The sequence below is a fragment of the Paroedura picta genome, chromosome 7 (assembly GCF_049243985.1).
Source record: "Paroedura picta isolate Pp20150507F chromosome 7, Ppicta_v3.0, whole genome shotgun sequence".
NCBI lineage: Eukaryota > Metazoa > Chordata > Lepidosauria > Squamata > Gekkonidae > Paroedura > Paroedura picta.
This window is the reverse complement of record NC_135375.1, coordinates 60,098,926-60,125,000: the sequence shown is the minus strand read 5'-3', so window position 1 is coordinate 60,125,000 and position 26,075 is coordinate 60,098,926. Positions and strand designations below refer to the sequence as shown.

Below are 26,075 nucleotides of genomic sequence, written 5' to 3'. Positions count from 1 at the left end.
GATAACATGGCATTCAGCAGGGCCTCTGTCTCTCATGTGTACACTTAGAGAACGGTGTTTCACTCTGGTGCTGGGAAATGCACAAAGAGGGCACTTAGTGCCACAGAAGGAGCACTTAGCACTAACACTCAAGGGGTGAGTAAATCTCTGTGACTAACATTTCCTCTCTAAGAACCTGTATGGGTGCTCTATCTCCAGAGATGCACACTGAAAGAGCAACTAGGCACTGACAAGGGAGCAGAGGCAAGGATCCATTAGGCTCATCCCAGGAGTCCAAACCCACCTCACCTTTCTCTCCCACCCATGGATTGTTCAGCAGAAGGTGGGGGGACTATTATAATTCCCAAGAAAACCAGATTTGTATTCCTAATCAAGGAAATCACTGTAATTACCAAAACCAGTGATATCCATGTTTACCTTCAGTTTAGGAATTTTGTAACGCACCCCCCTACTCAACTTCCTTACAGAGTTGTTGTGAGGATAAAATGGAGGGGAAGATAATAATGTAAGATGGATTGGGGCCGCATTGTGGAGAAAGGCAGAGTACAAGTGGAGTAAATACATATAACTGAAGGTTTGGGGGGGGCAGGTAAATGGTAGGATCTTTGTAGGTGTGAAGAAGAGAAGAAAATAGGAACAGGTGAGAATATGGGAGATGCCTGGTGGTCAGTAAAAGGAAATAGGGCGGGAAGCTGAAAACAGGGATATGTGAGGTGTTCCTTGCATGTCCTTGTGGGTTGCACTAGCAAAAATCACGACTGGGCCCAGCTCAATGGGAGGCATTGTGCTACAGAATCATAGTTTGTCAGGGTAGAGGCCATTAGGAGGAGGGAAGGAAGAAAAGTTATAGATGGGGCAGATAAAAGTAGGTTGGGTGGTGCGAGGGAAGGAGAGCAGTAAGCAGGAAAGTGGAGAAACTTAATGGGGGCTTTCAGAAATGGAAAAGATTAAATAGTGGGGGAGAAGAAAATGAGATGTTATCAACAAGTCCTTTTGGTTCCCTGCTTGTATCATGCTTCTTCTTTGTCATACCCTGCTGTTTGTAAGGGACAGGGAAATGTTGATCCAAAGATGTGGCATCACCATCAAATACATATAATCAGAGAGAGATTGGTCAGATTATATATCTCCATGTACATAAACACAGCTACCAAAAGCCAGAAAGTAGCTCCAACAGATCAGGGCTCATTCCGCTCCTGTAGGATAATGCACTTTCAATGTGCTTTTGCAGCTGGATTTTCCTGTGCAGAACAGGAAAATCTACTTTGAAAGTGCACTGAAAGTGCATTAACCATTGTGTGCATAATGGGCCCAGGGGTGTGGCAGGTCAGGAGGATGAGGCCTGTTTCTGTTGAGATGTCTTAACCTAATTTTCTTCATTCAGACAAATACACTAGGAGTTAAGACAGTTTCCCATGCTGATATTTGTAATTTAAAACATTTATTGTGTGCAATTTATATACAGAATATCACAGGAAACAAGAAACCAGCAAGCACAAATTACATGGTATCTGTGGTTAAATAAAATATTTGATAATGAAACTGCAACAATAAATACATCTGAACAATAACTATATATCTTAACAGGTTACAGATGTTTGTAAAATTCATGCTTTGTAAACAACATACTTGTTCATATTATTATATTTTTATAATGCTGAAATTCCTTGAAAGCTTTAAACTTGTATTAATTCTGTATGTTGTCAAATAATTCATGTCTATTAATCATACTTGTAAACATATCACAAAATAGAATACAGCTGGATTACTCATCCTTTTCTATGAGTTTCATTTGTCTATCAAAAGAAATTACTTCTTATATCAGTAATAGAAAAACAAATGTTTTGGTAAATGCACAGAAACCTATAATTCTATTATAAATTACAATTACAATGACAGCAGAAGGGCATAATATAAAATATATTCCCCTTAGTATTACCAGATCACCAATATATATTGCTTCTATACTAGCCCTGCATTAACAATACAGGGCCATGAAATATAACCATGGCTTATTATATTGTTACAAGAGCTGAATCAGTGGAAAACATAAAGCTGGGAAGTTTATATATTTAACAGGCATTTTCTAGTATTTTGGTAGAGCCTTACATTAGGGAGCAACGACAAAATAGAAAAACTATAGTTTTTAACAGCCCTGTTAAATTCATACATAGATTCCTTAGTTTTATTGGTGTGGATGGATTAGAATTGCAATCTGTGGTAGCATCTGGGGATTAGAAAACCTTTCTTCCCATTATATGATGTAAGCTGCAGTTACATTTCTTCAGGGATTCCGTGCATTTGAGGAGAAAGAAATGAATGTTATAGCGCAAAAATATACTACAAGGTTGCTCTTAGTAGCTGAAGGCCACAGAATTGAAACAGATTGCTTGATGATATTTATATAACTGTCTGACTCACGCGCAAATACAGGGTCTGAGGAATATGCTGTGAATATTTCCAAGGATAGCCCCCTTATATGTTGTAACTGGTCAATAAGATTTCACAGACTGTAGAAAATAGATCATCAGGGGAAAATTAGTAAAAAGTGTAAGAGGAACTGAAGGTCTGAAAGTAGGGTTTTCAACTCCAGGTTGGGAAAATCCTGAATATTTGGGACACAGCCTAGGGTAGGGATCTCAGCAGGATATAATGCCATAGTGTCTATCCTCCAAAGCACCTGTTTTCTTTAGGGCAGGGATGGCCAAACTGTAGCTATCCAGATGTCCATTGACTACAGTTCCCAGGATACCTTGCCAGCAGCATGCTCTAGGGCAGTGGTCCCCAGCCTTTTTATCACCGGGGACCAGTCAATGCTCGACAATTTTACTGAGGCCGGGGGGGGGAAGTCTTTTGCTGAGGGACATCGCCGCCGCCTGAGTCCCTGCTCTGCTTGCTTTCCCGCTGGCGCCCCAGACTTCCCACTGCTTGCTGGGGGGTGCTGCCAGCAGTAGCTGTGCAATGCCACGCCGGGAGGGAGCCCCAGCCATGGCGGCCACTGGAGAGCACCAAAGGTGAGCCGGCGGCAGAGTGGCAGGGCAGCCGGGGAGGAGGACAAGGAGGAGCAGCAGCCAGGTACCAATTGATCCACGGACCGGTACCAGTACCCAGACCGGGGGTTGGGGACCACTGCTCTAGGGGAACTGATTTCAGTAGTCTGAAGAACAGCTTGAATCAAAGTGCCACTTGGAAAACAACAACCCTATCTGAAGGGAGAGCCACAGAGGGTGTAAATACCATGTACAGCCCATTTCTTTTACATGCTGGCCCTGGCATTCCAATTTTTATACTAGATTAGTATACCCTCACAGGAAGGATACTTTATCTAGAAAAGGGAGCTCCTCTAGTAGGCATTTGGTTGAAGTTGACTAAAGGTAAAGGTATCCCCTGTGCAAGCACTGGGTCATGTCTGACTCTTGGGGTGACGCCCTCCAGCGTTTTCATGGCAGACTCAATACGGGGTGGTTTGCCAGTGCCTTCCCCAGTCATTACTGTTTACCCCCCAGCAAGCTGGGTACTCATTTTACCGACCTCGGAAGGATGGAAGGCTGAGTCGACCTTGAGCCGGCTGCTGGGATCGAACTCCCAGCCTCATGGGCAGAGCTTTCAGACAACATGTCGCTGCCTTACCACTCTGCACCACAAGAGGCTCAAGTTGACTAAACAGCATCTATTGGGCCCACGAACTTCCCTTCCTTGAATCCATATGACGATCTGACCAACCATGGGCCTGTTAGATTGTTACAATGTTATATTCTATATTTAGTGTTATTATTATTGTTACCTTTCATTCATTATAATCACAGAGTTTGATGTATTGTTCTGTTTACGTTCTATCTGAACTTCCCTGAGCCTTAGGGGAGGGTGGTATACAAATGCAAATAAAGCAGAAAGATAGACAGACAGACAGACAGACAAACCATGGGGAAATTCCTGCCTGCCCCATCAACTAAAGATTCTTGATTAGTGGCTATATGACAGGGGGCTTTTCCCATGGCAGACTCACTATTATGGAACAATCTCTCCAGAGAGGTGTGTTGATCCTTAGGAGGCAACTGAAAGCAGCTTTATTTAGGACTGCATTTTGATTGATTTTACTTTTTTATTGACAGACCTAATTGGAATTTTTAAATTGTGTCTTTAAGTGTTTATTTGTATTATAAACCGCCTTGAGTTCCACAAGGGGAAAAGGCAGCAGTTTAATGTTTTAAAAAGAAAGACAGGACAGCCAGAGGAAACTGTCTTATTTCTACCCTGACAGAAATAATATTCCTGTCAAATGACAGTTGCCTAGGGCCTGCAGACTGTGAGGGGAAGGATAGCGTGGCCAGAAAGCTCAAGTCTACTGATTACATCTTCTTCTTCTTTGAATGTATTATTTCTTATCTATCTAAAGAATTGTTTTATCCAAAGGTTGAGATAAAATAAATAAAGCAGATACTGTATATGGCTTGAAATCTTAATAACCAGATAAGAATATGAGTTCTTTTGGTTTTCCATTTTTCTTCTTTGTGGTCCAAATAGAAAAGATGAAAACCTTTATTTAAGCATTGGCTGACAAATAGAACAAGCCATTTATGTGATTACACAGTGAATTATTGCCGTGCTAAATGCTGCTGGATTTTTGACAGATAGAAACAGAAGCCACTTAAGTTAAAACCATATGGAAGTCTTGTGTGTGCTTAGAAATGGTTTTTTAAATGCCTATTTGTTAGATAAATCAAGATGCAATGAAATCAGAGACACCTGAAAATGGGATATACTTTCACTTTTGAGGAGATTACACGGGAAGCATTCTTGAGCTGAAGAGGAACAGGCATTTTAACTGTAGTAGACATGATTTTGAAGTAAATTCTCTGCTCTGAAAAAAAATAACACTTGACATTGGAATATAGTGGCCATATTGAAATCACTTCCACCATGCTTCAGTATGTCTGTCAGATGTCCCCGTTGGTATATCAATTCTGTTTATTCTTCTATTCATAAAATTGGAAATAGTTTGATGTCTGCAAAAGTAAATAGAAATATCCTGCAGTCTTATTCTGCAGACACTTAATTGCCTGTGGTTCTCTGTATTCATGAAAAAGGCTACTGAGAAGAGAGGTTCACAGCATTCAAGTGTTCATGAGCAATGTGCATTCAAAAGTGAATGATGCGTTTAAACAGCTCTTTGGTGACATTTTAAATGTAACAACCATGCTATTTTTATGAATACTTAAATGCATTCTCCAGCTTTTGATACACAGTTTTGCCAAAATGTTAATTTTCTTTCAAAGTAGCTTGTTCTGATGCAAGATATAACCTATGCAATTCTCATATCATTTAAAAAATAAATATGTTTTTCAGATCTTAAGTATTTCTTGTTGTTAGGCAGATCTCTTTGTAAATGTTAGCATTTTTTTAAAGTGTACAGGGAGATACAACAAATGAAAACAAACGGATCCACAACCCGATCTGAAATTTCCCCAATATATCATTGAATTTCCTTCTGCTAAGTGAAGGAGAAAGGTTCCATCCACTGAAAATGATTCCTTTGTCCAGTGAGTGAACTTTTTATTCCACTTCTTATTTCAATGAAAATTCCTGATTTAGTGGAAAGAGCCTATTGGCCCCATGCATAGCATTCATGTGTCTCCCCACCCCCATTCTGACTCTTTAATTGCAAAGTAAGATTACTTTGCACAGTGATTTCATCCTGTGTACCCAAGACCAACCAGCAAATGATTGAGTGCTCTGGGCCAAAACCTGTATACTCATGCATAGAATCCTAGGATTTACTGTAATACATGAGAAGGCTGAGGTTGGTACTGGAAACTCTATGCCACAAACCCTATGTTTGTTTTCCCAGGAGATGCTCCCTGTATTCCCAGTTTACACAATGAGAGATTAGCTGACAGCATAGGAAGTTCCTGTGTCATTAGTCTAGCCAGCCCAATTTTTTCCATGAATAATGATTGGAAAGAATTACATAATAATGTGAATAACAGAAAGTCATCAGTCTACTTCTGCATTAGAAAATAAAAACTAATACATAGTAAATTATACATCATAGGCACTATTCCCCCTTTAGTCAAAACATTTCTTCTGGACTCGGTTATGTCTGAACAGTGTTCAGATTATGTCTCCAGAGGCATAAAAATGAGTTTGGAGCTATATGTTATTGAGGTTTTGATGTTAGACAGAGTTCCAGGGTGGGGTGAATTTAAATTTTGCCCTTAAGTATCATAAAGAGCATTAATAAAATAATGTACAAAGGAATACTTGTCATCCAGGAACATTACTTTTCTTTAACCTTACATGTATTGAGGGTATTTCCACATTGTTATTATCATAAATAAATACATCTTTCATAATTCTATACACAGCATAACATGTGCTGTTTTCTACGATTTTGAAATAAATATCACTGGTTGTTCTTTGTCAATGTCGAATGTATAAAAAGGGTATAGTACTTTTACCCCACATCATTTTTTTCAAATCTACTACATTTCTGTCAAAACATCTATTAATTAAATAGTCTTACATGTTTTCTATTATCTACAGGCCTAAAGCCCGGTTCTTCGGTCAGGAGCTGAAATGTTGGCTGTTTTCACATGATGACACACTTGCCTTTCAGCTTCTCTTTTCTTTTCTGCTGCTTGCTTTTCTTGCCATCAATCTGTAAACTCACCGTCCTGCGTTTTTCCAAGTTCAGTAGCTCCTGGAACAACTCCTTCACGTTGTAGTTTGTCTTGGCAGAAGTTTCCATGAAGGCACACTTCCATTTTTTGGCCATGGCTTCTCCAGCACTAGTCTGGACCTCTCGATTGTGGTCCTCATCATTCTTGTTCCCTACCAGCATGATGGGAATGCTGTCTATATCCACTTTAATCTGACAAATCTCTTCGTAAATAGGTTTGAGTTCCTCCAAGGACTGCCGGCTGGTGACAGAATAGACCAAAATGAAAGCATGTCCTTTGGAAATAGACAAACGCTGCATGGCAGGAAATTGATGACTCCCTGTTGTGTCAGTAATCTGCAAAGTGCATATGCTCTTATCGCAGCTGATCACCTGCCTGTAAGTATCTTCAATTGTAGGGATATAGCTGTCTCTGAAAGTGCCTTTTACAAACCTCAAGACCAGCGAGCTTTTGCCAACGCCTCCTGCTCCAAACACGACCACCCGGTAATCATTGCTTTGTTCAGGCATGTTTTAAAAGGTATATGAGGCTCAGTGAAGAAGAAAAACCTATGAAAAGAAATTGAAACCACAGATTAACAATTTGTAACAATATTGTTAAAAATAATGGGAAAGACAGACAGATGATTTGTTAATTAAAGATCAATGTAATGTGCAGAAACTAGAAATAGCGGCCGCGGATTGCCGCAGCCGCCGTTGACGCTGCGGGGGCGCCCGGCAGTGACGCGGCTCCTCCGGCGTCATCAGGCCGCGCGGCCGCGCGGCCTGAGAAGGGCGGGGCGCTCGGCTTTATAAGGCTGAGCGCGCAGGCGCAAGCCCTCTTTCGCGCCAGCCACCGCCGGGGACAGACACCCTCCCACCCTCCCAGTTTGTTTCGTTGCTTTCTTCGTCGCAGCCGCGGTTATGCTCGGTAGGGAGCCTGTTGGCAGGGAGGCCCACCTGCGTGTGGAACTCCCTGAGGTGGGGGTCTCATTAAGGAGACCGGCTAGGACCCGGGCGCGGCCTACCCGGCTGGGAGGCCAGGGGCCCGGGGAGCCAAGCGGCAAACGGATACCAATGGAGGCGGACGCCCTTTGGGTCCCGTGTTGCCGCTTCCCTGAGTTCCGCGGCGGAAGGCGTCCCATCCTCCCGGCTGGGAGCGAGGAGTGGAGCCTGGGCGCCGCGGTCCGAGGTTGCAGCCGGACGGCTGTAGGGGTCAGGCTCCCTTGCCAGCATAAGGCCAACCCTATGTTGGGGGTTGTTTGTTCAATAAACAGCTGCGGCCAGTTATTTGCCAAACCAGGAGTCGTGTCATTGCTGGAACAGTCGCCACCTGCTAGTCAATGACATTATATTTGCTCATATCAAATAGGGGAAATTAAAGACAAGTGGGCTCAAAAATGCTATGGGGATATAAGAAATGGAACTAGAAGATTCTTGTGTCATAAGTTTGACACTATACATATGAAGGGACTGTGGTCTTCAAATGTGTCAAACTTTCCTTAAACTATAAATTCCATATCTAATTGAATTCAATGATACTGATTAAGTTCAAGCAGGGAAGCACAAATAAATGACTGTCCTTTGCATGAAAACCTCACACCACTTTTTATGACTGACCCAGTCCATTTTTAATTCCTTCCAAATTTGAAGCAGTTTGTGAAATGTTAAATGTTAACTCAGCCATCTTCCAAGCCACAAACCTAGGTTTCTAAGACATATGGGGCTGGAAATCCAGGATGGTGGCAGCAGGGTAGCCCCGATTATGCATCCCACTGCCGCCATCCCAGGCCTGGCCCGGCGCAGCACTCCACAACAAGGGAATGTGGAATTTTCCTTATTCCCTGGGATGCTGTGGGTGCCAGTGGGAGCTGGGTTGGGCCAGCACTGTGCATAAGCGGAAGAGCCGGGCCTTTTAGCCCAACACTTCCTTCAACCTACGGTGTCCCTGGAGGGACACTGCATCCCCTTGTTGGCTCCTCGGAGCCACAAAGCTGACCGGGGAGTCCCCCCCTCCATTCCCACCTTGGTGGGAGAGTGGCATGCCGCTCCCCGCCATTGTGCACTGTAACCTGCCACCCCCTTAAGCCTTCACAGAATTAGCCTCTCCATCAGATAGCTATCCAGCCTCTGTTTAAAAATTTCCAAAGATGGAGAACCCACCACCTCCCAAGGAAGCCTGTTCCACTGAGAAACCGCTCTAACTGTAACAAACTTCTTCATGATGTTTAGATGAAATTTCTTTTGAATTAATTTCATCCCATTTTTTCAGGTCCGTCCCTCTGTATGGCAACCTTTTAAATACTTGAAGATGGTTATCAAATCCCCTCTCAATCGTTTCCTCACCAGGCTAAACAGACCAAGCTCCCCCAACCTTTCTTGGTCTCCAAACCGCTCACTAACTTTGTTGCCCTCCTCTGGACACGCTCCAGTTTGTCTACATCCCTCTTCATCTATGATTCTATGATCCCCTGTCTGCCATGGGGATCAACAGGGCCTATCCAGGGAAGAGCCATGCCTCTCCCTCCTATGACATCCTGGCAGGGACAAAAACATTTCCCAGTTGTCTCCATGGAACTTCATGGCGGCGTGGAGCTGAATAGAGCATTTTTTAATTTTCATTGTTCTGGAATCCCAGCTTCATGCAGATAACCCTCCTGCCTGTCCCCCGCCCCCCCTCTCCCGCATGGTGGAACCATTCCAGCCTGACTACATCATGGGGATGCAGAAGTTTTCTTTGTAGTTCTCAGCTGATATATTAGATGAAAAGTCACAGTGTATATAGCCTCAACCATATACAGGACTTCATAAATTTCTTTTATTGGCACTGATACGAAGAATGTGATCTGCTTTAATGTTAAATAGATGAGGACAATGAAAAACCCTCTAGGGTAAAATTCTCATAATGAACATAAATACTGATTAAATAATCTCTCTCACACACTCTAATGAGATCTGTAATTACAGTATCTAAGCAGGTGGATTTTAGAGAAACAGCTACTTTCCTTTTATAGGATGAGATAATTTTAGAGTGCAAAATCTTTGAAGTATGATCAAATGATGTGAGCATTCTGTCAGGGTGTGTTCATTTAAAATCTTCCCTCATGTGATTTTGGAGAAAAGGTTTAGTATTTTTTTTTCTGGGGGGGAGGGATATTGCAAGGAACAGAGTTGCAGCTATTACTCATTTATACAGATATTGAACCAATCTACATTTCAGTTCTCCCTGTCAGAGAGGCATCTTTGTGAACCTATTCACAGTTTCAGTGGTGGCGCCATTTCTCTTCCAGTCCTGTTTCTGCTTTCTACCAACAGGAATCACATCACATACCATATTAGGTCAGCTGTTAGAAGTAGAATTGCTGGGTTTCCTGCAAGATTAGGAGACCTCCCACTGGCAGCCACCACCCCCCATCACCACTCAGTAGGCTGGCAGGGGGAAATAAAATAAGAGTTGATGTGCCTTAGATGGCATGATGGCATTTCCAGGATCCATTCCACTGTCATTGGCTAATTCACTTTCAATGTGTTTTTGCAGCTGGATTTTCCTGTGCAGAACAGGAAAATATACTTTTAAGTACATTGAAAGTGCATTATCTGACATGTGAGGAATGGGCTGAGGTTGAACATAGAAGTGACATCATTTCAGTCTAGGAGACAGTGGAAACTTGATAGTAAAAACCATAGATTTTCTGCAGAATCAGAATCACTTCCAGGTTTAACCTGGAAATGATATCATGACATTAATATGGCAGTGCCCCCCTCGATGGCCCTATTTCCATTTCCCATTGGGTGCCAGCTGCTATCTGGAAACCCCAGTTAGAAAACATCTTTCAGGATTTACTCAAGGCAAAGAAAAAACTTACTGAATAGGCATTTCTCTTACTCTCAGTGCTGTTTATACTCACTGTCTGATGGGTGTGATAACTTCAGTGCTACTTGGAAAAACAAGACTATTTTTATTATTTTTTATTATTGCATAACAGACTGATTTTATTATCAAGAAGAACCCCGGAATGGCAGCAGCAAATACCAGTGGACTGATTCTAAAGAACATTTATGTTTGTGGGAACCTTTTGGGAACATTCAACCTGTCCTAATTTTCATGCCAAAACATTCATTTCATCTAGATTGTTTGTCTGTTTGTTTATACTTCTGTGCTGCCACTCCTGGGGGTCACTGGCTCATGATGGCTTAGAACATTTTAAAATACAATAAGATCCAAACATTAAAACTATATTTATGAGCTCTCAACTAAATAGCCCCGGGGTTTATCTGTATTGGGCTTTTAAAGGTTGTTGGGCTCAGTTTTTTAAAAGCCCTCTGCCTCTGACCCTAATTTCCACTCTGATTCTGCTTGGGTTTTTTCTCCCATCTGCACAGCTGTAGTGTGACTCTGCAGTCATACTACTTATTCTCCAGCATATCCAAGAGTAGATTTTCTCTGCTTCAGTGAGGAAATGCAGGCTCATGGCATTCTCTTTCAGGTGCAGATGCCTTCAGATTTTCTTGCTTCACCCCCCAGCCCTGCCACCAGCACAGATATTGTGCCAAGGTCTCTGCTGATTTGTTGGCTCCCAGCAGTAGCAGGTCCTTTCTTTTCTGGTGCTGCCTAAAATCTGTCTGAGTAATGTGAGAAGTACTCTTAAAAGGAAGTTTTAAAGATCATCATCACACAGTGGCTTCACGGGGGGGGGGGAGAAATCAGTTGCTCTCTCTAAGCTTGGCAATTTGTTTTTTAAAGTGAAGAGACATTGTGGGGGGAGGGGAGTGAGAGAAAACAGCAGAAAACCTGGCATAGAGAGTTTGAATGCAGTATGCTCATCAGTAAAGACTTTAGAAAAATGTTTCCCACCCCCTGCACTTAGAATAATTTCTTAAAGAAAGTGTTAACTGTTAAGTATCCCCTTGACTTTGTACAAGAAGCACTGAAGTGCAAAATGCAAAGCCCAGAATTGAAAGTCCTGCTCTTGCCCGAAATCAATCAACAGACCAATTAACAGCTCAAAAACATGGTGGAAGAGAGAGCCCTTTCCAGCCTCTTGCTACCTCAATGCCGGCTGGAGCTTCACACAACCCCACACACATACACACTCCAGCTAAAGGCACCTATAGGTGCTGGCAACACATGGATGGTCACCCCCCCCCCCCCAATCAAGCAGGAAGGAGAGAGGAGACTGACAATTAGAACTATTCAAGTGCAGAAGACAGTGTCTGAGTGAAAGATGTTTTGAGTCAGAAAAAAGGAACTTTGCAGATCTGTGGCAAGATCCAGGCTCAATTCAATCAGAATTCAGCAAAATTGAGAGTGGAAAAAATTTGGGAGTGCAGACAGTTCCCAAATTAGCCTGATCTTGTCAGATTTCAGAAGCTAAGCAAGGTCTGCCCTGGCTAGTATTTGGATAGCAAACCTCCAAGGACTAGCAGAATCATGATGCAGAGTCAGGCAATGGCTGCTCATCTCTCAACATCTCTTGACTTGAAAACCCTATCGTATGTCAGCTGAGGCTTGATGGCAACAACTATAGTTTATGAAATTGTGTCCTAAGCATCAAGTGTGAATAAGTAGAAACAAAGTGAGGTTCTTTCTTTCTTTCTTTCTTTCTTTCTTTCTTTCTTTCTTTCTTTCTTTCTTTCTTTCTTTCTTTCTTTCTTTCTTAGACCAGTCCCTACATCTCTCTCAAAGATTATTCATGGCTTCAGTGTAATGTATAAGAGTTTTAGACACATGTAGTAAATAACTGCTTGGTAGCCATTAGTCATTTTTGCTATCCAAATAATGGCTCTTATGTGTCTCCCAACAATGTGGACTATGTTACAGAAAAGGGATGATTGACCCCTTGATAGAAAAAAAAATCCATATTTTGCTATAATTTGAGAAGTGAACATTCAAGTTTCCCCCTAAATTCTGGTATCTCTTTCTCACTCTGAGCATTTCTCAGGAGAATTTAAAATCTTATAACCAGGGACATATATATTTCTGATTTATTTTATGTGCTTACAGTGTACTTTTAAATTGATATTTTTAAAACATTGCTTCTAACCCTGAACAGTGGAGGGAGGAGCTAAAAATAATAAGCAAAGTACAGCTTTAGCTCAGGTAAGTAGGCATATGAATCTGAGAGTAAGGCTTGTAGGACTTTTGCCAGTTTCCTTTAAAGCAAAGGAGCTGCATGTTCAAGCAGAACGTCAATCAGGAGGATTAATAATTCAAAAACAGCTTTTCTGGAACATTTTAAGCGCAATATAGGAGAGCTAGCCAAGTCACATGAAAAAGCTAGGAAGCACAAGATGCCAGGTTTAATGAAATGTAATTAGAATTCTCTCCTGTTTGAGTTTTTTTCCTGAGCAAACAAAAATTGTTACTGTTTTTCTGTTCAGCAAAGTGGCTTCCTCAACAGGGCCTTGATAACTAGTTGCCTCCTCATTACTATGCTGGGTAAGCAGATAATTTCATAACAAGCATTACACACAACCTAGTTTAATATAGCAACATCTGTTTTATTATACTCTGAAGAGACAGCTGTGGGATTCCATTTTGATACTTAAGCAATGAAACATCTTCAGCAGCAAGGAAAATATCAGTGTGCCCAAGAATATCTCCAGGCAGCAGCTTCCATCACATTTAGATGGGTACCATATTGCCTCTGTTCATCTCCAAAATTAGAAATGTGTGGTGATACTGTTAAGAGTCACTACAGAAATGCCATTACAGAATATTAAGGACATTCTATTGCACCATTCAGATCTTTGTTTGTTTTTAAATTCAGAGCATGGGCTTCTGTTGGCTGTTACCTCTTTGATATACTGTCAAGAATGTTATCTGCAAGCTAGGGAAAAATGATGGAATGGAATGGTTACACAAGAACTCTTAAAGCATCATTAATCAATAAGGATTATGAAGAACCAAGGATATAAAACAATGCTGCTGTTATAGTGTGAGAATCTATCATCCTTCTTTAGGCCTTGATTGACCCAGTCAGATTTCTAAATAAATCCCTGTTGTGTCATCTCACATTCCACGTTTCTTCCTAAATACAGTTCTCTGAAGAGGTTTCTGATGAAATAGCCATAGTTCTGAAGCAATGTTCAATGTTAGGGGCCTTTAAAGATAAAATGCCATTTAAAAATATAGAAGCAGACAAGATCATGGAGTTATGCTTCCCAGGAAAGATTCACAAGGCCATAACTGCAAGAGTTTGCAGATACCAGATAACCTCAGTAGAGCGTTGTTTGCACACCACCTTGAGGTTTTTTACTCGATGGCTGCAATATCAAGTTGTAAGACTGGCGTCTTAAAATGACAGTGCTTCATAAAAGGAAGGCAATACATGTGTTTGCTCGGCAGAACCAGCAGTACGAAGTGCTTTGTTAGTTTTACTTCTATGAAATGCTAGATCAGACAATAAAACTGCTAACTTTTAAACCAACAGAAGAATATGGATCAGTTAATAGCAGTAAAAATTGCTTTACCAAGAAGATAGCACCAGAAAGCAACAAAGTTACAGATTTGTTGGATGAAGATTGTAGTTAATACAATGTACCTGTTTTTCAGCTTGTTTGGTATAAATTATTTCCAGGGAAACTCAAGCAATGTAGTGATTATTGTAAGGTGGACATGAAAATTTGCTGACAAGTATTTGAAAATAATTAGTACCCATTGAAAAGGGAGGCCCTTGTATGATGCATTATTGGTTCAGCATCTTGATGGCCTTGTTGAAATAGTATAAGGCTGTATACATACATACAGATCTTTATTACAGTCATAGACCAGCAGAAGTACAAGGCTGTATTTGCAAATACTTTTAGGAATAGGATTATTATTCCAAATGATCTGAAGAAAACGGTAAGAAGGCAACAGAATTATTTAGCAAGGAAAACTGAAATGTTCCATATAGGACTGAAAAACAAAGTGTGCTGCTGATTGTTTAAATCATGTTTTTCATCTCCTAGAACAAGAACTGCTCACTAATTCCAATACAGCTAGCAAAAATGAACAAGCAAACAAACACACCCAGTGGCTGAAATTATTGGGAATTGAATTTAGCCACTGAATTTTATGAAAACAATCCTGCAAATGTGGTACTAAGAAAATTGGATAAATATTTCTTAGAAGTTTGTAAAGAAAGTCTAGATCCATATTTGTTGTAAATGGGTGATTAGGAATAAAGATATCTGTTTGTAGCACCAGGGATGTTGTTAAGAAGGGGCCAGTGGGTGCATTGCACAAAGTCACTCACTCTTTTCCAACAACCCAAGAGACGACTCTACACATGGACATCACCAGACAGTCAACACAGAAATCAGATTGACTATGTGATCTGCAGCCAAAGATGGTTCAGATCATCAGCTTCTTGTTGCAAAATGTAGGCTGAAATTGAAGAAAGTAGGGAAAAGGACTAGGCCACTCAGGTATGAACTAAATCATATCCCTGATGAATATACAGTAGAGGTGACAAATAAATTTAAGGAATTAGATCTGATAGAGTGCCTGAAGAACTATGGATGGAGGTTCGCAACATTGTACAAGAGGTAGCAGCTAAAACCATCCCAAAGAAAAAAATGTAAGAAATCAAAATGGCTATCTGAGGAAGCTTTACAAATAGCTGAGGAGAGAAGGGAAGTGAAAGGCCAGAGAGAAAGAAAAAGATACACCTGAATGAATGCAGGATTTCAGAGAAAAGCTAGAAGAAATAAGAATGCCTTCTTAAATGAACAGTGCAAACAAATAGAACAATAGAATGGGGAGGACCAGAGATCTTTTCAAGAAAATTGGAGATATGAAGAGAACGTTTCATACAAAGATGGGTATGATAAGGGACCAAAATGGTAGGGATTTTAAAAAGGTGGCAAAATTATACAGAAGAACTATACAAGAGCGAGCTTAACATCCTTGATAACCACGATGGGGTAGTCACTGATCTGGAGCCAGACATCCTGGAATGTGAAGTCAAATGGGCCTTAGGAAGTCTGAGCAACAATAAAGCTAGTGGTGGTGATAGCATTCCAGTTGAACTATTCAAAATCTTAAAAGACAATGCAGTAAAACTGCTACACTCAATATGCCAGCAAATTTGGAAAACTCAACAATGGCCACTGGATTGGAAAAGGTCAGATTACATTCCAATCCCAAAGAAGGGCAATGCCAAAGAATGTTCAAACTATCGCACCATTGCACTCATTTCTCATGCTAGCAAAGTTATGCTCAAAATCCTACAAGCTAGGCTCCAGCAATATGTGGACTGAGAACTTCCAGAAGTACAGGCAGGATTTCGAAGAGGTAGAGGAACTAGAGATCAAACTGCCAACATACGCTGGATCATGGAGAAAGCTAGGGAGTAACAGAAGAACGTCTACTTCTGCTTCATTGACAATGCTAAAGCCTTTGATTGTATATAGCACAACCAATTGTGTCAAGTTCTTAAAGAGATGGGAATACCAGAGCATCTTATTTGTCTCTTGAGAAACCTATATGCAGGTCAAGAAGCAACAGTAAGAACCGGGCATGGAATCACTGATTGGTTCAAAATTGAGAAAGGAGTTCAGCAAGGCTGTATACTGTCGCCTTGCCTATTTAACTTGTATGCAGAGCACATCATGAGAAAGGCAGGGTTAGATGAGTCACAAAATGGGATCAAGATTGCAGGGAGAAATATCAACAACCTCACATATGCAGATGATGCCACTCTCATGGCAGAAAGCGAAGAGGAACTAAAGAGCCTGTTGATGCGAATGAAGGAGGAGAGTGCAAAAGTTGGCTTGAAACTCAACATCAAGAAAACTAAGATCATGGCATCTGGCCCTCTCAATTCCTGTCAAATAGATGGGGAGGAAATGAAGGTAGTGACAGATTTTATTTTCCTGGGCTCCAAGATCACTGCAGATGGGGACTGCAGCAAAGAAATTAAAAGACGCTTGCTCCTGGGGAGGAAAGCTATGGCAAATCTAGACAGCATCCTAAAAAGCAGAGACCTCACCCAACAAACAAAAGTGCATCTAGTCAAGGCTATGGTATTCCCAGTTGCATTGTATGGCTGTGAAAGTTGGACCATAAGGAAGGCCGAGCGTCAAAGAATTGAGGCTTTTGAACTCTGGTGCTGGAGAAGACTCTTGCGAGTCCCTTGGACGGCAAGGCGAACAAACCAGTCAGTCCTAGAGGAGATCAGCCCTGACTGCTCCTTAGAAGGCCAGATCCTGAAGATGAAACTCAAATACTTTGGCCACCTCATGAGAAGGAAGAACTCCCTGGAGAAGAGCCTAATGCTGGGAGGGATCGAGGGCAAAAGAAGAAGGGGACGACAGAGAATGAGGTGGCTGGATGGAGTCATTGAAGCAGTAGGTGCAAACTTAAATGGACTCCGGGGAATGGTAGAGGACAGGAAGGCCTGGAAGATCATTGTCCATGGGGTCGTGATGGGTCGGACATGACTTTGCACCTAACAACAACAAAAATAATTTTTTTAACAAAGTTTGTAGTAATGCATAAGCACTAAAATGACAAAAATAGTTCATTTTGCCACAAAGTTACAAATGTTATTATTGTTTATGAGGAAATTATTGCTTTAAAAAATGAAATGGATCACCTAGAAATGTAAGAAGTAAATAAAAGGCCATATCAGTCACTGAGAGATGAAGATTAGGTCAAATTTGGTGGTGCAATTAAAGAAAAATGTGTTAACTTACTCATCTAAAAATTCCCTATGCATTTCACCTATTTATTTATTTATTTATTTATTTATTTATTTATTTATTTATTTATTTATTTATTTAACTTTTATATTTTCCCTCCCTGGGAATGGGCTTAGGGAGGTTTACATAAAAAGCAATGAAACATCATAAAATTAAAAATGCAATAGACACATTAAAAACATAAAGTCCATTACAGAATCCTCCAATCCCACCAGCAGTACCAGTCCTGCTCAACAGTATATCCCCCCATAAAAAATAAGAAAGGGAGACATGGAGAGGAGAGGCCCACATTTGTGTTTGGTTCACCATGGCCTCAACCACAGGCCTGGTGGAACAGTACTATTTTACAGGCCCCTTGGAACTTTGATGGCTCCATCAGGGCCCAGATCTCAACTGGCTACTCATTCCAAAAGGCCAGGGCCAGGATTGAAAAGGTCCTTGCTCTTATTGAGGCCAAGCAGACATCCTTGGGGCCAGGGATCCCTAGCAAGTTAGTATTCTCTGTGTGTATTGCTCTCCAGGGAAGAGATTGAGATACCCAGACCACAAAGGACCTTAACAGTCAAGATCAGCATGGGAATCTGTTAGTCTTTCCATGTTTCTTCAACAAGATTACAAGATCAGTAGTAGCCTTAGCCTTATTTCCATTTTGCACCTAGAAATGGGACAGATGCACTTAGTCCTCCAGGGCAAGGGAATGGACCACAAGATTTGCTAAGTACCTCCTGATTCTGTGAGATACATGAGCACTGAAAGTAGCTTTTTACAGTCAGAGGAATTTTCTGTTGTGTCTGCAAGGAAAAATGATAGGAAAGCAGAGTCGAGCTACTCCATCATTCATCGATGACAAGGCTATGTTTTTGATTAAGCAAAGAAACTGGCATATTTTCAAGGAGTAGCCATTATTTTTGTCGGACTGAAGGTTTAAGCAACCAAAGAACAGCCAGTTCTTATGTTCTTGTATTTCTGCTGACCTAAGTTAAATTACTGAGGAAGAAGCCATACTTACATCAGTTATTAAGACATTTCTAACTCTGGAGAAAGTTTGGAAATTTTACCAAGTGTTACAGTCAATATTGCCTTTGTTGCAATAGTGCCACGGTAGAACATGGTAAGAGCAGGAGGTGGGGCACCAGGTTCAACTCCCTATGCAAGCTTGAAGCTCACCCAGTGACCAGTCACTGCCTTTTATCACCAAGTGTCTCACTGATCCTTTTGAGGATAAAGTTCTGGTAGATTTGGGGAGCCAGCCGAGTTCTTGGAGTACCGGCTGGATGTGAGATCTCCAAGTCTCTTGGGCACCTCGCTGGACATTTGTATCATTGGGTCTAGTATCGTTTATTGGGCTGAACAGTATGCCACTTGATCCAGATGGGAATTTAGGGTTCAGTGAAGGGCTGAACATGTGTTAGTTCAGGCAACAGGGCATGCACATCACTAAATTTCCATCAGTGGGGCCTGCTGGTGAGGGGGGTTCTCTTGTGGTCTGCTGGCTGCAGTGGGGCAGGATCTGCCCATAGTTTACTAATGCTTATATGCATAACAATAAAAACTGTGGCCTAAGTTTATTTCAAGCTGCTTGTGTCGTTGTCCTCTGTATGGACCAGGACATGTTCTCCCTGCAATGTAACTCAGTTCCCAAGCACAAGGGGGGGTAATTCAAGTGCAGACCATGGTGCACATAAAGAAGGGATTAAACCTTGCACTTTTTTTCTGACATGAAATATACATGGGGATGGACTGATGGTATTTGTTCTCTTATGAATGAACTGCACGTAAGTTTTTCCATGGGAACTTCAGGAAAATACTTCAGGAGGAAATCTGAAGCCCCCTTTTCTCATGTGCATGTTTCCACTTCTTTTTTGAGCTGGAGTTCTGAGCATAAAGTTCATAGCACACATTTGATTGCCAATATCCAGAAGCAAGATGAGGAAAATATAACACATATGGTCAAACTAGACATTATATCATCATACCATCTGTTGGCCATATAAAAATATGTTGAGGCCTAATCCTGGTAGGACGGTCAGCATGGTAGGACCAGGCAATCTTGCTTCCCTCCACCATGACTTCAAATGCCAAAAAAAGACCTGTACTTCAGTTCTTGAAAGTAACAGGGAGAGAAACAAGTTTGGCCCCAGCTTTGTTTGGCATTGGTGTTCACAGCTAAAACCCATAGATATCATAACATTTGGTTTGGCCCATAGCTAAGCCCTAACTTAGTTGAGAGAAGGAATAAGTTTGCATAGCACGTAACATTTCTGCTTCCTGGTGTAACAGTAGCTAGCCATAGCAGGTTGTATATGTGTTGTGTTCACTTTCTCTGTATGTTTTACAACACCATCAATCACCACAATAAGCAGGATGCTCAACTACATATGCATTGGTTTAAGGAAATGAGAGGGTCACAACCAAGGCAACCTAGAAAGAAAATAATCTTACTTGCTCTCCATCTCCCACATGGACTGTTTCTCATCCTAGTGGAAGTTGGGCACATGAGTCAAGAAACATTAAATTACTACCTAGTAACTAACCCTACATATCAACAGGGTGTATATTTTTAACTTGGAGAACTGAGATTTTAAAAATTTGCTGCTAGTATAGAATTAGGGATTTAGGATGTATAGGGATTAGCTTTGTTAAGAGATACATTCTTAATACATTTTATCCAATTTCTCCTTGAAATCCAACAGTTTTTTCCTTGCTTCTCTTTAAGCAATCTAGTCTGTTTCTAATCAATTTCATTTTTATCAAAGAGAAATTCAAAGAGAAAAGGAACAGGAAAGGAAGTTCTGCAGAATTTTAAAACTTCCCTCTGCATGTGCTCAGAAACAGGCATTGTCTTTCCAAGCCTTCCTGTCTTCTTGCAGGACCAGAGTTCCACCCCATATCTGGATGTGGACATAAACAGCTGCAAAAGCTGAAGCTACAAATGGGTGCATTGATTTCTCAATAAAGAGAAATAAAAGAAAAACACCTTTCTAAAAGAGAAAAAAGAATAAAAGGGATCCATGACTATATCATAAAAAATGAATTTCAGAGGGGGGAACCAGGGCTATGCTAATCACATACTGACTAGCTGGCTTTGCATCAATCACAAAGCTCCTCCAATACCTGGGAACTAGGTATAAAATAAGCGCAAAGAAACCCTTGAAAAATAAAGTTAACAGACAAAGATCTGAATGGACAGAATGAAATGTGTTTGGAAACAAAACAACTAAAATGTGCAGTGTTGAACAAAAACATGAAAGAAAATGCATAACAGAAAAGGCACTAGATTTTCATCCAGAGATTTGTTATTTGACACGTGATGGCAGAAGAAGCAAAGCTGACAGTGATGAAGAAAAGTTCTCTTCTTTCTAGAGCTCACTGACACTGAGCATCATCACTCAAGAGAAAATTTACTGCAGGAATTGGCGGCTGGGTGGCCTGCTGAATCAAAAGCATTGCAGCCTGCTTGTATACGAATCACTTGAGGACAGAGACAGTAATTTTCCCTATCTGCTGTTTTCTGTGAGCTGCCTCCATTGGCTGGCTACTCTGCCTTACCAGTATGCTCCTCAGGCCCATTGTACCTTGTTCGTAGCTGCTTGTGTAGTGATAATCAAGAATGGTCAAGGGGATGTAAAGGTGAATTAATAGACGATTCCACATTGCAGCAGTTAACTGGAGAATATGCTGTTGTTCACCTGCTAGGCAGCCCTAGACTACACACCAGCGATCAGGGGCACCAGGGGTGCCTTTGGCCACAGTGCTGCTGCCCTGGCTTGTGGCTCAGGTTGTGCCGCAACCAGCAGCTTGTGGTACACCCCACCTAGCTGACCACTGGGTCACCATCTCGGTCTGGCCTCATTCACCCACTGAAGTAGTGGAAAATAATGGGGAGAATTGTGTTGGACACTGGAAGTGACACAACTTCTGAGTTACACTCTAGGAATCCTCAAAATATCCATGGTCTTTGCCATAGAGATTTGGGAATTTCTAGAATGTCATTGGGAAGCAGAGACATTTCTAGATACAATTGAATTCCTTCCACTTTCTCCAGGCACATCAGAAGGTAAGTCTTCTGTATGCCCACATTTACTAGGATGGTGGGGGGATGCTCAGGCAGGCCCACCTATAATGGAGAAAGCCCCTTGGCTGATTCCACTCGGATTAATTTAGCTGCGACCCTAGATAGCCAGGGCGCTATTTTAGACTATAACTATACAGACCTTAATTATACTTGTCTTTTAACTCAGTGGGATTCTTTCCAGGTAAAGGAGACCAGATGTGATAAGGGATGGTGTATTGTATCTTTCAAAATTATGCAGAACAGTGAACATGGCATCCATTGTCACGATAAAACCCACAGATTGGCTTCCTGCCACCCACATCCTTCTTCCTTTTCCCCAAAGCAAAGAGCCAATCCTGACTTTTATCCACCTCAGTGGAGTAGGCGGTGCTTCAGGAGAGTTCAGGAGGCATATCTATGATATGGTCTGAAGTGAGAGTGGTAAGATATGAATTGGACATTTTCTTCTTAAATGGAGCACTAATGTTGAAACAGTTTTCTTCAGCAGAGGTTATTTGGGTTGGAACCTCCCAGCATTTTGTGACTGACTCCATATCCAAAGCAGCTATTTCATGGTTGCCCCCATGGGAGTCATTTTGGGCGATCTCAAAATCCAAAAGTGCCACAGACTCAACAAGAACCCCTGATGCAGAAGATGATGGAATTCCAACAGGAACATTTTTCTTACTGTGAAGTATGTATTATAGGAGTTAATTCCTCTGTTTTATTTATTAAGCTTAAATTGCAGAGTTTCAATCTGGTACTGCTCAGGTTCATAGCATATAATGGTACACTATCACTATTCCCTGACCTGATTGTGGTTGCATTAGTTGCTCTATACATTTCCAAATACTAGTGGGATTTTTAAAGGAGTTTCAAAACATTTTTCTGCAGTAAATCCATTTATTTCTGTATTTATTTACTATAAAGTACCTTAAACACCTTGCTTTCAGCTTGTTGGAAACAGCAAACATATTATTTCTGAAGTGACATATTCACTTTAAATGCATTAGATGTAGAATACTGTACGTGTTTAAACTTCAGATTTAATGTCCCTAATAACTCCTGTCAATGGCTAAGTAAATTCTTCATTTAACAAAAACATTTTTTCATTGTGCTTTACAGTAACCTGACAATTTATTCCTGAAATCATCATTCTTCTACAATGGCTAAATTTATGGTAAGCAGGAGAAATAAAGAAACAGCCATGCAATTTAGCAAGAGTCTCATTACTGACTGCCATTGATTTTTTAGTCAGAGTTGCTGAGCATTAAATAAAAGAACCATATACAGTCTGGAAATTGATGTGCCTTTTTTCATGTTACTTCTTTATTGAACATCCATCTTAAAAAGAGGAAGGAAGCTAGTTCCACAATACTCCATATTCCCTTTGACATAAAACCTCTTCCTGGAGCTTTAATGCAATGTCTTTAAGGTGAAAAGAATGTTGAGGATGTGCTGACAGGCCCCAGGACAAAGGAGGTGGTGGAGTCTGCTCTCCCCCCCCCCACAATGACTTCTGAGGCATTTATCCAGATGTACAAAGAGGTAAGTACACAGAAACTAAACTCCTTGCTCCAGTTATGAGGTTCTCTCTTCTCATTAAAGGATTTTATATATTTGGGGTTTTTACCCCTTCCAAATTGGCTAAAGTATTATTCAATTGGTTGGAGAGATTTTTTCTTTTTAAAAAAAAGGGGGAAGGAAGGAATCAGCAATGGCTCAAAATAACTTTAAATATAGAGATCCCCCCCTCCTATGTTTTTGTGAATCAGAATAAGAACATTTTAGGTAAACTGTATTGTGATACGTGAAAACAGATAAACACATATTATTTTATTACCTTGCTGAAATTATGGATTTTGCTATAGTCCCTGTGACTTGTATTAAAACATGCATTTAAGAATTATGGGAATGAACCTTTTTTGGCATTCATGAAGCCTTTACAAGTTTGGTGGTGACCAAAAGGAAGATGTTGAAACTAGTTCATTTCAACTGAAGTTCTACCATGTAGATTCCATGGCTTCCAGAGGGTTTGTACAAACCCTCCACCCATGCATTCCACGTCAAATTCAATGAAGGTTACACAGCCAGAGAACTTGGTAGAATATGCCCTTTTGTGAAGCTATATTTTAAACTGTTGTCCCGGCATCCCATGTGGGAAAACTAATATAAATAGAAAGGATTTTCTTTTCTTTTTTTGTTTTGATAGCAGAGAGAATAATTAGTTCTTTGTGGCATTTAAAAAAAACTAATATCTTCAAAAAAGGAAATATAACGCTGCAGTAATTTTTCCATAATACATTTGAACAAGTAAAATGCTTTTAGTTGGAGAAACCACTGGGAAATTTTACAGTATAACCACAAAACTCACAGACAAGGCTCAAATGTAGCTAAAACCAATACTAGTCAAGACCTGCAGTCCTGGTATATAAAAGGTATAGAGTTGACTGGTTCTGTAGTCATCTGGTCTAACCCCCAAAGGATACTTGTCCAGCTATTTGAATCTCTGAGTACAAGATATTGGCGGCGCTGGGGGGGGGGGGAATCAACAAGAAAGCCCTCCTGTTTATGTCCTAGTGATTATCCGGCAAGCTGTTCATAGAAACAGAATGCTGGATTAGACAGACCATGGTAGGCATTTCTGATGTTGCTGTGTTCTTGCCGTGAAATATGCCAAGGAAGACCATTTACTGTCTTGCTGAATTTTAGTTCTGAAACTCTCCCTAAACTCATCCCCAGCCAATCCTGCATGTAGCTATTTTATTTATTTATCGTTGAATTTATAACCCACCCTCTCTGCTTCACTAGTTAGACTGAACAGCTTTTCCCTTGATATTTTCTCTGACATCATTTGAAAACTCAGTATTGACTCTATCAGCCATTAAAACAATTAAAAACAAGTGCACTAATGGCCACATTGATAAACAGAAGTAGGTATTAAAAACAGCTCTGAACAGCATGGCCGGGATCAAGCTAGATTAAAAGTTAACCAAAAGGTGGGTTTTTGAAAAATCAGGACATCCAAAGTTAAAAAGAAAATTGATAAAGTTTGTGGCATGAAACCCCTCAACTTCTCAAACAAATTTAGTCCCCCCCCCATCTTTTTAAAAATCATGTGATATCCTTTACTTCTGTGGGGACTAAATCTTTTCTTAAGCATCAGTGTGCTGGCATAAAAAATTCTATCAAATGATTGTAAAGCTGTCAAGTAAATGTTCCAATGAAACTGGATTTAAATATTTCCTCTGATGTTCATGTTTTATACACTATAACTGGGCACCTACACCATAAGTGGTGATCCTTAGTTCACATTTTCAAATAGCGGCTATTAGATTTTACAGAATTTTAGGAATGGTAGTACCCAACCCATAATTGAAAATGCACACACATATTCCACCGTAGAATAAGAAAGACCACAACATCACTTGATGGGAGCATATGCAGTGAGAAGTAGACATAGGAAATCAAATGTCAATATGGCTTTAAAAACCATGTGGAATATGAGAAACAGGCACAAAAGCAAGGGACGATGCGCACTTAAATTATAAGTGCTCTGCAAAGATGCAAAAATGTGAAAAATACACTCTACAAATCATAAATCCTCAGAGTGGTTTATTTTTGGTTATAAAAAGAAGCCTGGGAAAATTAATCAATTTGGATTTTTAATCAGATGCCTAATTTCAATCAGATGCTTAATTAGTCTCAAGGCAGTCATCTATGCTACTAAAATATATATATGCTCAAATTCTCCAGCTCTAAACATTCTGGAGGTGATTTCTCCCTCCCCCACTCTGTTACTTTTTGGGTTGAATATGTACAAATACATTTGGCATTAATTTATGTTTTGCAAGCATAGAAGGTATATGAGACAGAATAGCACCCATTTTGAGATGCCTGATTATAAAGTTCTTCCTCACTAGCATCCTTCTGCATTCCAAAATATCGATGTTCTCCAGCTCACACACTGTCACACTCACACACACTTCCTCTTTTTTAATCAAATGGGCTATTTATTTTAATCTCTCTTCACATACACTGATGAGACTAATAACTGATTTTCCCAAGGTAGAAATTATCTGCTGTCATAAGTGTTAAAGGGTATCTTTTATTCATTCCAAAATATGCAAATATTGACAGGGTATAAAAAATACAGAAGAGTATTACCTGAGGATAAATAAATATGATATATATTCTTCAGTTTTTGCCTGCCATGGCCACCGAGGAATCGTCTTGCGTGTGGCTGGAAGCCAGCTGGATTTATTGTTACCAATCTCTAGCTCAGCTTCTTGGTTTCTCCTTTGTGTCCAGTTGATGAGTGTTCTTTGATGCTTCTTGTACCGGTTGTGTCACGCTGATGCTAGCCTGCTGCCTTCCTCTCTGGGTGCCTGGACTGTGGTCAAGGCTTGTTTTAGACCCAAGCTCCCTCTCTCTCTCTCTCTCTCTCTCTCTCTCTCTCCTGGGGTGGACCAGCCGCAGGTCTCGAGGCTGCTTCTGCTGCTATTAGGAGCTAAATGGCGACTGCAACTCTGATATAAGCTTTTAGCTGCCACCTACTGAATAAATGTGGAATGCACATCTAGGGTTTTCTCTCTATGCATGTGTGTGACTGTGTATGTATATATGTATGTATTTCTCTCCTGCTGCCTTAGCAAACGTGGTCATTTTGCCATG

At 40.7% G+C, this 26,075-nt stretch overlaps 1 protein-coding gene across 1 annotated transcript; it reads right to left on the bottom strand.

Annotated features, from left to right (window-relative positions):
* Nucleotides 1-1,424: 1,424 nt before the first annotated feature.
* Nucleotides 1,425-25,923, bottom strand: DIRAS2 (DIRAS family GTPase 2). Its single transcript, XM_077344493.1, has 2 exons — nt 25,569-25,923; nt 1,425-7,228 (listed from the first exon to the last, which is right to left on the bottom strand). Exon 2 carries the CDS (start codon nt 7,187-7,189, stop codon nt 6,590-6,592), a length of 600 nt encoding a protein of 199 aa, XP_077200608.1. The 5' UTR covers nt 7,190-7,228; nt 25,569-25,923; the 3' UTR covers nt 1,425-6,589.
* Between the last annotated feature and the right edge of the window lie 152 nt (nt 25,924-26,075).